This window comes from Monoraphidium neglectum (genome assembly GCF_000611645.1).
Source record: "Monoraphidium neglectum strain SAG 48.87 unplaced genomic scaffold scaffold01464, whole genome shotgun sequence".
In the NCBI taxonomy this organism is placed as follows: Eukaryota; Viridiplantae; Chlorophyta; class Chlorophyceae; order Sphaeropleales; family Selenastraceae; genus Monoraphidium; species Monoraphidium neglectum.
In genome coordinates, this window is record NW_014012164.1 from 1,666 (window position 1) to 12,938 (window position 11,273).

The following is an 11,273-nucleotide window of genomic DNA, read 5'->3' on the forward strand; positions in this document are numbered from 1 at the left end:
GCTGCGCCGCCACAAAAATCCTCAGGACACCAGGGGTCGACCCTTGACTTTAATACATTGGAAGTTTGCAACGTCACAATCAATCACATCGTTCAACAGATACATTTCACTTTCTGCGCCTCAGCTCTCGCAAGTCAGCCACCCACGGAACTCGTCTCCGCAAGCAACACATCATGGCCGCTCTCATGGCTCGCAGCATGGCTACCGTCAAGCCCAGCATGAATAGGGCTGTACGCAAGCCCCGTGCGCCTGCCTCTCGCCCCCTGAGGATGGTGGTGCGCGCCTCGAGCACCTCCAAGAGCGGAGTCGCGCAGGTGTGGGCGTGGTCGGCATGGCATATTCTGTATTTATGACATTCGTAGCAGGCACACAGGCATGCATCTATGCCGCGCGAACGGCGCCAGCGCCGGGCGCAGCGCGCCGCTGTCCTCTCGTTCCCCGTGTTCGGAGTGAGGCATGCTGCAGGGGCTTGGCAGCTGCACCTGTGCGATGGTGGCCTCCTTGGTCACGGCGGCCCAATACCTGTTGCCCACCCCAGCCAGCAAACCCCACAATCGCAACACCTGCGCCCCCAACCCCAGTTCGCCGACTCCATCGGCCTCCCCACCGGCGAGGGTATCTTCGGCTTCCGTCCCTTTGCCGAGGTACGCGCTTCTGCCACCCTGCTCTGCCACCCGCCCCACCCCCCCTCTCCGCTCGCATGCCCCCGCACGCTGGACCAGCAATCAGGTAGCCCCCGCCCGCTTTGCCAAGCCTGCCCGTAAATTTTCAAATTTTCCCGCTCTGACCCCCCATCACGTCGCCAGGTTTGGGTCGGCCGCCTGGCCATGATGGGCTTTGTCACCTCAATCGTGGAGGAGGCCACCACCGGCCAGGGCACCCTCCGCCAGATCGGCCTTGAGCCGTCCCCCGGCCTGCTGGCCGGCCTGCTGGGCGTGCTGGGCGTTGCCCTGGTTGCGGGCACCGCCTCGACCGCCGTCAAGCTCGCGCAGAAGAAGATGACTGCTAAGTGAGAGCGAACTCTTGTCTTGGGGGCCGGGAACGCTGTGGTCTTGAGTGTCAAGACAGGGCTCTTGTGTTGTCCCTGCCCTCCTTGTTGCGGCGAGGATGCTGCATGCCACACGCGTCGTTGGAAGGAGCCCGGGTGTGCGCCCGCCGACGAAGCGCCGCATCGCCATTGCTCTGACCTGTGCCTATTTCTCAATCTGCCCCACTTTTCCTCAAGGGACATCGCCCGCTACAAGAACTTCCTGGGCCTCAACAACGGCAACGATTTCATCGAGGCCGCCAATGCCATGAAGGTGTGCTGCAGGCAATCCTGCTGCGTGTGCCTTGCGTGTGCAAGGCAAGGCATGATCATGTACATGTGCGCAGCCCTGTAGCTTGGGTGGTGGACTTGCAACCAACCACGCTTGCGACGCTGTAGCGTCACAGGCGGACAGGCGACCAACTATTGGACGTGACGCCTTGTTTGTCCAAACGAGCACGCAGCAGATTGACCGTGTTGACCGCAACCCACCAACCTTCTGCAGCGCAAGGGCGACTTCACCACCCCCGGCAACGACCTGGCGGCGATCGCCGCCGCGAAGGCCGCGGGGTCGCCCGCGGACGCGTTCCTGTCGACCTCTGAGGTCGCCGAGGGCTCGGCCGCCGCGGCGGAGATGAAGGCGGCTGACAGCGGTGTGCTGACCCTGACCAAGGAGCAGGAGGCCGCGCAGGTGTGTTGCTGGTTACTGTGTGGTGTGCACGGGGTTGGGGATGATGCCTACCACCCGAGGGAGGATACTATGGAGTAGAGTTGAGGGGTTGGCTGATTTTTTGGCGCGCCTGCCACCCTTGACGCCACTGTGTGACGGGCCAAGTCGGCGGCACGTGTGCAGCAAAATGCTTGAGGGTTGAGGAGTGAACCCATCTTCTCTCTCACATCACGCCGTATATCACGCCGAAGGTCAACGCCGCCTTGGCGGAGATGAAGGCCGGCAAGACTGCCGGCCCGGCTGTGTCGCTGGCGGCCAAGGCAGATATTCTGGAGGAGGCCCAGTTCAGCGGCAGGTGCGCCCAGGCTTTGCCGGCGCAGCACGTTGCTTGCGCGGCGTGAGCCGATGCCGGCAGTTGTGCATGTCCATGTACCTGCTCTTGTCAAATATAGGAATTGTCAAAGGTTGGGCTCGAGCGTACTGCAAGATGGATGTGCACAGAGACCCTGGGGCTGTGTGCAGCAACACCACAAAAGAAGCGTGCATTGCTTGAAAATCTTGTTTGTTTTCTGTCTTTGTTGTGTTCACTCAGCTGACTCGTCTGCTCTTTCTCTCTATCTCGTCGCGACGCCTGCAGCTTTGAGAAGCAGTACGCGCGGGATGTGGAGCTGACCAACGGCCGCGCTGCCATGCTGGGCTTCCTGGCGGCTGTCCTTGTTGAGGCTGCCACTGACAAGGGCATTATCATGCAGGTGGGCAGGGGCAATAATCGCAATAGCACTTATGCAATGATCACATTAGAAAGCGTGAACTGCTACTGGGGTGTGTCGATTTTGTGTTGGTGTTATGCTTGTGCCTCTGTTTTGGGGGGTGTTGGCTGTGAAAGCTGCCTCGAGAGTACCGTGCGTGCTGTTGTACCTGCAGCTTTTCGGGTTGAGTGTTTTCGGTGTTGCTCAAGGACCGGTGCTGACTTGTGTCCTCTGCTCGCCCCTTCTTGTTCAGATCATCATGTGGCTCAAATTCTCCGGCTTCCTGGGCGCTGCCAGCGGCTTCTGATCTGAGTTCGAGTGTTCACTGCTGTGACAGACTCGCAAGTCACATCTGGTGGGGATGCTGGATCGGCACACACGCAATGAGAGAGAATTACTCGAGTGAATGTTGGTTTGGCGATTCTCGATACGTGCTGCAACACTCGCACGCGCCCTACTGACTGGTTGTGATTCTGGCGTGAGGCTTCTCCCAACTCCTGGTTCACGAGATTTTCCACCCCAACTCCTTGTTTCAAGTTGTGTGTTTGCATGTGGCTTGTGTGTTCATGTCGCTCTTTTTTCAATGAGCAGCAATTGCTGCCATTGGTGGAGTTGTTCTGTGGTTGTGGGGGCGCTCTCATTCAATCAGCAGGGCTTGCATGCCAATTGATGCAGCCCGCCTGCCTGTTGCCAGACCGGTATGCCCTTCTTGCTGTACCCAACACAACATCGTGCATTTGTGTAAGCCATGAAATGGAATGGTTGTGCAGCTAAAACAGCAGGTCGTTACCCTCCGCAATGAGATTGACGGCTGATTGGATGCAAGGTGAAGTCTCACTGCTATCTACCTGACAGTTAAGTTGCACATCTCACTGCACAGTTGCATGCCAAGATGGCATGTTGTGCAAAGCATTTATATGTGATGTTCCTAGAGAGTTGCTGCTATCTTGTTTACATTGTTTTACGGACAAGTGCTTTGTGGCACACACCACCGAAAAGCCCACAGGCGCAACCTGCTTTCCACAACATGTTGTGTTGACATTGTTCCCACCAACTCACTTGCTCACTGACACTTCCAATACTCTCCATTCCACACCACCCACCGCATTGCGCACTTTGCAATGCTCTCTTCTGGCATTCCCGTAAGCAGCTGTGCAAACACTCTTTTACGAGGGATTCCTTTCAGCTAGTGTGTCCTTCAACTCAAGTGTGCTCGGTGACCTTTGTGTTTAACAAAGTCTTGCTGACAAGCTAGCTTGCAATGTGCCTGTGCCTTCTGATATCTTCCTTGGTCTGTGGATCAGGTCTTGTTCTTGTGCAACAGCGCAGTTGACCTGGTATCAATCTTGACTGCCAAATCCCGGTCAAATCCCGTCTGAAGTTAGGCCAGCACTCGTCCAAGTATTGGAGTTTGCAGCAGTGCACAGGATACATCTCATAATTTAGTGCACGAGTCGCACGACCTTGCCCACACGGCCGCAGATACATGCACGCGTAGCCAGCCTTGACACTCCAAAGCTCCGCTCCGTGCCATGGCCCTCGGCCAGCAGCCTTCGAGCCCGCCCCCAGGTGCTAGCAGTAACACCAAAGATGCCGTTGGTCTTGTGCCCTCAGGGAAGCCGCGGGCGGCCTGTGATCTGCTAGTCACGGAGCGCGCCCTGGACCTAGCGCTCCTCGCTGGTATTTCAGGTAATATCAGGTTGACAGACTCAAAGGCATTGCATCTGCATCCACCGCAGTGGTCGCAGGTGACCAACACCGGCGCCGCCCCTGGTGCCGCCAATGATGTCCGCAACCCGCGCGCAGGCACAGGCCGCTCCTGGGAGACTGCGTCGCGCACCGCCGCCGCGCAGGCAGAAGCAGCCGGCGATGTCCACCGCGCCGCCGCGTTGCGGCTCGCGATCGGCCAGCCGCGCCGCGCGGTCGACGCCTACCGCCGCGCCGGCCTGTGGCGCGAGGCCTTGGCGGTGGCGGCGGCGCACCTGCTGCCCGCAGACCCGGCGTGTGTCGACCTGCGCGCGGCGTACGCCGCGCACGCACAGTCGAAAGGCCACTTCGAGGCCGCCGCCGCGAATTACCTCGCAGCGGGCCGCACCAGCAGCGCGGCGGGCGCGCTGCTGCGGCGCGGCACCGCGGGCGCCGCGCTCGCCGCTGCAGAGGTCGCCCTCCGCGGCCATCAGGTGTTCAGGCCCCGCGCCGCGCGCGCCGCAGGCGGGGAACGGGCTTGCAGCTGGATCAGACAAAACAACGCCGGCGGCAAGCGCCGGCGCCGCGGCGCGAGCGCCCATGTAGGGTAACAGTTTGATTTGCAGCCGCGTTCGATGCGAAGATCCGCGCCGCGGCGCTCTCAGGCTCGCCCTCGCCACGCCCCGACCCGCCGCGTTTGCTGCGCCCGCACCGCAGGCAGAGGCCGACCCGCAGCAGCGAGGGGAGCTGCTGGACACCGCGCTCGACGCCCTGCGCGAGACGTGCCGGCTGGCCCAGACGCGGCGGCATCTCGAGGCAGGCCTGGCCCTGGCAGCGGCGGCGGCGGCGGCGGCCACGGCAGCGGCGGCGGGGCGGCCGCGCGGGTGCCAGGGCGGGTCCGAGGCGGCTTCGGGCGGCGGCCGGGGCGGCGACGACGAGCGGGAGCACTCAGAAGGGGAGAAGTCGGCGGAGGGGCGGCCGATTCAGCGGCAGCGGCGGCGGCCGCGTCTCGAAGAAGGCGCGGCGGCGGCGCACGCCATCTTGCACCTCTCGTGCAGCCTGCTCGACGCGGCGGACGCCATCGCGTCCGACAGCGGCGGCGCCGGCGGCGGCGGCCCCGGCCCCCGCCCAGGCAGCAGCGCGGGCGCCGGCGGTCCCGACGTCGACGGCGGGGCGGCGGGCGGCCCTGGGAATCGCGCCGCGCGCGACGCTGCGCAGCTTCAGGCTCTAGCTGAGCGCGCGTGGCGCGCGTGCGGCTGTGGCCCCGGCGGCGCGGGCGGCACGGGGGAGGGCAGGGCCGGCACGGGGGAGGTCGGGGGCGGCGTGGGGCAGCGGGGCGGCGGCGCAGGAGAGGGCGCGGGCGAGGGCGTCGGCGGTGCGGCGCAGTTGCTTTTGGAGCTCGGGCCTCTGCTACAGGCTGCTGGAGGCGAGCCCTTCGGATCGCAGTCGCCCGGCGGCGCCGCGGCGCCGCCAGAGGGCGACGAAGAGCGACCAGACGCGCCCGCGGGCGCAGACGCGGCCGCTGCTGGGGCACCCGCGCCTGGTCGGCCGGGCCACGCGCGCCCGCATCCTGCCGTGCGCGCGGCCGCGCAGCTGCTGGCTTGCCGCGCCTGCGGCGTCAGTCTGCTCGGGTCGGGGGGTCCGCTGACGGCGGGGGCGCATGAGTCGGGGGCGCATGAGGCGGGCGCTACTGGGACCGTCCGCCCATCTGCCGCCTCGGCGCTGGCGGCATGGTGCGAGCTGCAGGCCGCGCTTGCAGCTGAGGCCGCCGCCGGTCGTGCCGCAGCTGCGGCGGCTGGCACGGCGGGAGAGGGCGCAGGGCGGGCTGGCCGGCAGGAGCAGGGCCCGCTGGTCACATCTGCTGCAACTGCAGGGGATGACGCGCCTCGGCCGGCCGCCGCAGTTCAGCAGGACGCCGGAGCGCAGCGCGCCGCGTCCCGCTCAACAATGGCAGGCGCGGGCGGCGCCCCACGCAGGCGGTACAGCGCCGCGGCGCTGCTGGAGGCGCGGGCGGCGGCGCCGTGCCGCGATGGCGCCCCCGCGGCTGCCGTGCGCTCCGCGTTGCATCGGCTGGGACTTCTCGCCGGAGGCGTCTAGAAGCCCTGGGCGCGCTGTAATCAAGCTATGTGGATGATCTGGGGCTCTGAGAGCCTTCATGACCTTGATTAGCTGAGCAGAGCTGAGAGGGGGAAGGGCGCTGTCCACCTCAGCACCCAGTCCATTAGCAGTTGGCAGCAGATGTCCGTAGCCCGCCAGGCAGCCTGAACCAAGCAGATCGGCGCGCCACCAAGCCCACACATGCGTGCAGGACGCTAATTCACTTGGCTGCTGCCGTCCTGGTGCAGTGGATGGTGGATCACGGTGGCAGCAGGCGCCATGCGGCCGCCGCCCCCTCTGCTCGCGCTGCAAGCTTGGTGGGCCGCTGGACCACCCCGACCAACTTGTGCGTCTGCTTGTGAAGGCACTTATACCTGTATAATGGTGTCTCCGAGCGCTCTACGACACGGCCGGTTGCTTCATGACGGGGCACTGGCGAACAGGGAGGCGCGAAACAAACAACTGCGCTGCTACATGAGCCACTGGGCCCTCGAACCCACCCTCTTGCGTTTCTAGCTTTCGATCGCCCTGTTCCTGTCCTGTCTCTTTGGGTTTCCTCTCAGGAACCCACCCGTACCCAGCACTGCCTCCCTCCCGGGCGCGCGTGCTCCCCTCCTCGCCAAGATGTCGACCAAGATGTGAGTGATGTCGTAGCAACGTGTGAGGGTTGATCAGCGCCGGGCAGCCGTGCATGCACGCGTCGGGGGCTCCACTTGGGCTTGGGCCGCCTCCCGCTTCGGACGTTGTGAACCCGGCTCTGTGGACCCCGCGCGGGCACTCTACGATGCTTACACTCGCTTTCGGGGCTTTGTGTGCGCCTAGCCGTGATCTTTGATCCTGGCGCCCCCCCAGAAGGCGCTTAGCGTCAGGCATATCTGGCAGCGGGATTTTGCGCCCCGCGCCGGCGGCCGCCTAGGCACGCCCGCAGCAGGTCACTGGACACGCAAGGTGTCATGCATGTTGCACCTTTTTCAGAAAGCCGCGCTCTCCCCATGACGTCCGCAAGGCCGGCAGAGCTGTGCCGTCGCACCCTCATCCATGGCGGGGGCCTGCGTGTCGCAGTACTTGCTCTTTTTCTTACGTGTTGCGATCCCCCCCTCCCCACCCCCACCCGATCTGCAGGTATGTCGGAAACCTGAGCTGTGAGCACCCACCTTGACCCCTGCCGCAAGACCCAGTGCGAAAGCGGCGCCCGCACCGCCGCCGCCGCCCCCCTGTGCTGCAGCTGTGCGCCGCCCAGCCGCCGCCTCCCGCGCGCCCACCGCCTGACCCTCCGCACCCGCCCCTGCCCTCAACCCTATGATCCCATCTGCTATTTGAAGGGAGCACCACTCCGGTGAGCGCGCCCAGCTAGCGAGGGCACCAGCATGCGCCCGCATGCGCCGCCTGTTGTTCCTCTCTCCAACCCCAACCCCAACCCCATCCCCATGCCCCCGCATGCGCCGCACGTCGGCCCTTCCGACACCCCTCATACGCGCCAGCATGGACCCCTCCCCCACGCCGGCCCATCCCAACGCCGCCATGCCTGACGTTTCGCCCCATGCGGCCAACTTATGACACAGGATGACCTCACCCAGCTCTTTGGCCAGTACGGCGAGGTGACCGACGCCTTCATCCCCAACGGTGAGGCGTCGCCCGCCGTGCCCTTGCCCACCCAGCCCTCGCCGCCTCAAGAACTGCCACGGCCCCAAGGCCTGTGCGAGATGCTAAGCCGACCCGTGCTGCCCTGCATGCCGCTCTGGAATCCTCCAGCGTTGCTGTTCCTCACCGACACGCCTGCGCCTGGCTCGCCAACTCGCGCCTCGCTTCGCACCCCGCAGACCGCGAGACCGGCCGCTCTCGCGGCTTCGGGTGAGACCGCTTTCATGCCGTGCGCGCGCCTGCAACGTCCCCTTCCGTCTCAGCGGCCTGCATGCGCGCGTGGGGTGCCTCCCAAGTTTTGTGCTATCACATCATGGCTTGCCCGGCTCCAAACATGCGCGCGCTCATGCACACACACACTCACACACACACACACACACACTCTTTCACTGATCAGCACCCGCGCCCCCCCTCATCTGCCACCACAGCTTCGTCACCATGGGTGCCGACCAGGCCGCCGCGGCCATGGGCGCCCTCAACAACCAGGAGTTCCAGGTGCGGCGGCGAATGGCTGCACAGCTCCCAGGGGGGGAGCAGCCTCCCCCTTCTTCTGCATTTTGTTCAGCCGGGAATGTCATTGTTGAATTTACATGCCTGCGGGGCGCAAGATGCGGTGACGAAGCCGCTCGAGTGGTCTTCCTTGATGCCGGGCTGCAGTGCACGCTGTTGCGGCGCGTGTGCGCCTCGTCCCAGTCGTGCGTCTGTCAACTGTGAGGCTTACACTTGCTGATGCCCCATGATCCCACCCCTTCGGCAGGGCCGCACTATCCGTGTGAACGAGGCCCAGACCCGCGAGGGCGGCGGTGGCGGCGGCCGCGGCGGCGGCGGCTACGGCGGTGGCCGTGGCGGCTACGGTGGTGGCGGCGGCGGCTGGGGCGGCGGTGGCGGCGGCGGTGGCTGGAACGGTGGCGGTGGCGGCGGCTACTAAGCTGCCCCGCCCACGGGCGCGCCGCGTACTGTGCGCGCGTGCGCGGCCTTTGTGGGAAGATGGAGAGGTGCGTGCTACATGTGTCAAGTGACGAGGCCTTCGATTGATGTTCCAAGAAGACAATGCCGCGAGGCTTAATTCGGGACCGGCCTTCCGCCCAGATCGCAAGATCGCGACTTCACACACGCCAAACCGGGGTTTTGCCCAGCCGACAGTATCCGCTCCCGTCGTTCGCGCGCCGCGACGCGCACCGCCGGCGGCCGCCCTCAAACCGACGCTGGAGGGTCGGGGCCGGGCGCCGCCCGTCGGGGCGCGGCGGGCCGCGGCGCTGTGCGCCGGCGCCGGCGAATTGGCCGCGCGGTGCGGAGCGCCGCGCCTGTTGCCCTCGCGTCACCGTTTTTTCGGGCCGCCCGGTGTGCTTTGCATTGGTTATCTCGACGCCAGGTTAAATTCGTTTGGATTATGCAGCGCTGTGTTTCCCCACCCAGCCGTGCGCGTACGCGACGCTCGCGCAGCCCCCCACCTTGTTTTCGGGCAAAGGCCGCGTGTCCGAGCGCGCGGGCGCGCGGCGAGGGGGGGCGCGGCGCGCGCGCACGCACTTTGGCGCGTGTGCGCGCACACGCCCCGCGCACATGCCCATATGATTCGATGCCTGCAGCCCCCGCGACCCACGGGGCACCCTCTGCCCCCGCCCGGACGCCGCGCGTGCGTGCGGGCGGGGGGGCGCCGGTTCCTCAACCATTGGCCAGGAAAATACAGCACAACAGTGTAAAGCGCCTCTCCTTACTTTCAGCACCTCTGCAAGAATGAAGTGGCCTCACTTGCATGCAGCTCAAAGGAGCTCGCAGCCAGGCCGTGCGGATGACCTGGGGCAGCCAAGAAAATTTTGGTGGAAGCTGGCCAGCACCTCCCCTGGTGAATCGCGCATGCTTTGCCCCCCTCTGCCCCGGCCAGGTTCGACCCAGGCGAAGAGATTCCCATGAAAAACGACGTAATGCGTCTGGGAGTTGCAAGGCATAGCAGGGCCGCGCACGACCCCTCCATGCCGGCCCACCCACCACCCAGTAGCCAGCGCTGGTGGGGCGGCACACCGACAGATGTGTGACCATCCCCTAGCGGCCACCGCGCGTGATGCTACAAACACCAGCATGCTGGGGCGCACTATCGTCCTAGCAAGCCTGCTGTGACCAATCCTCACAGCTGTGGCGGTGGGTGAGCCGCACCGCCGCCGTCGCCCCTGTGCGCCGCCGCCGTTGCAGTCCGTCGCAGGCCGCTCGGCGCCGCCCATCGCACCGCGCGTAGGGCGCCCGGCGGGCGCCCGGCCGCCTCACGGCGCGGCGTCCGTCAGTGGGGCAGCGGCCAGCGGCTGTGGCCTCGCCGGTGGCCTGTCTGGGGCTGCTACAGCTGTGTCATTCCAGCATCAACCTTACAGCATCCGCCCGGCGGCTCTGCCGCAAGCTGTGGATCCCAGAGCTGTCAGGCACAAACAAGCAAGTACATTGTTTCCGAGTGCAGCAATCCCACAAAACCGCAACCAAATCGACCAGAAGTTAACCAACCTGCAACCTAATTTGCAACCAAACGAACTGAAACATCACACACCTCTCGACCCTCAGGCGGGGAAGACGGTTACAAGGGCTTTCCGACTGCGCCCGCTTCTCGCGCTGCTGCTGCAGCCGCCGAATCCGCCGCCGCAGGCGCCGCCGCCGGGTCCGCCGCCGCCGCCGGGTGCGCCGCCGCCGCCAGCTCAGCTTCCAGCTCGGCCAGGGTGCGCTGCCGGCAGTAGCCCGCCACTGCCGCCAGCGCCGCCGCCTGGCGGCCGGCCGTGTGCGTCACGCAGCAGTCTGGCGGATTGGACATTTCAGTTGGATGAAATGTTGAGAGAGAATGTGTGTGTGTGTGTGTACGTGTGTGTGTGCGTGCGTGCGTGTGTGTGTGTGTGTGTGTGTGTGTGTGTGAGTGCGCGAGCGCGCACGCGTTCGTGCACGCGCTGCCAACGGTTGATTTGAGGCCAGCCGCGGCTCGCAAGGCCGCAATCCTGAGGCAGGGGGAGGGGGGCCTCTGCGGCCTACAGGGCGCTGCAGCGCGCTGCAGGTAGGGCGCTGCAGGGCGCTGCCAGCGCTGCAGGGCGCGCCCTCGCAGCCGCGGCCCAGCAGCGCCGAAGATCGCTCAGCGCGCCGCGCACGTCCGCCGCGGCTCGGACTGCAAAATGGGACATCCAGATCACCAGATCAGCAAGATCTGGCTCAGATCTTACCGGACACGAGCGTCACCAGGTAACTCAGGTCCGCCGCGTCCTTCACCGCATGAGCCTGTTCAGCATTTTGGTCATCAGGCAAAAGGCGGCAAAACTGACAAGTTGAACATGACGTCTCGAAAAGAGCGCGGCTGCGTGCCCCCTCCCCTCTCCTCGCGTCCCCTCCCCTCCCGTCCCCTCCCCTCCCCTCCCCGCCGCACAACAAACACAAACCCCAA

The 11,273-nt window shown here is 65.3% G+C and overlaps 3 protein-coding genes across 3 annotated transcripts; 2 read left to right on the forward strand and 1 right to left on the reverse strand.

The window, feature by feature from the left end:
- Positions 1 to 269: 269 nt before the first annotated feature.
- Positions 270 to 2,753, forward strand: MNEG_7964 (high intensity light-inducible lhc-like protein; the record flags this gene model as incomplete). Its single annotated transcript, XM_014043560.1, has 8 exons — positions 270 to 314; positions 582 to 644; positions 807 to 1,009; positions 1,226 to 1,301; positions 1,533 to 1,718; positions 1,949 to 2,052; positions 2,335 to 2,449; positions 2,700 to 2,753. 8 exons carry the CDS (start codon positions 270 to 272, stop codon positions 2,751 to 2,753), a joined length of 846 nt encoding a protein of 281 aa, XP_013899014.1.
- Positions 2,754 to 7,782: 5,029 nt separating this feature from the next.
- On the forward strand, positions 7,783 to 8,798 carry MNEG_7965 (Glycine-rich RNA-binding protein; the record flags this gene model as incomplete). The annotated part of the gene is made up of 4 exons (XM_014043561.1): positions 7,783 to 7,852; positions 8,050 to 8,080; positions 8,299 to 8,365; positions 8,628 to 8,798. The coding sequence occupies 4 exons, from the start codon at positions 7,783 to 7,785 to the stop codon at positions 8,796 to 8,798; spliced, it is 339 nt and encodes a 112-aa protein (XP_013899015.1).
- A 1,629-nt stretch (positions 8,799 to 10,427) lies between these two features.
- Positions 10,428 to 10,658, reverse strand: MNEG_7966 (hypothetical protein; the record flags this gene model as incomplete). The annotated part of the gene is made up of 1 exon (XM_014043562.1): positions 10,428 to 10,658. One exon carries the CDS (start codon positions 10,656 to 10,658, stop codon positions 10,428 to 10,430), a length of 231 nt encoding a protein of 76 aa, XP_013899016.1.
- Between the last annotated feature and the right edge of the window lie 615 nt (positions 10,659 to 11,273).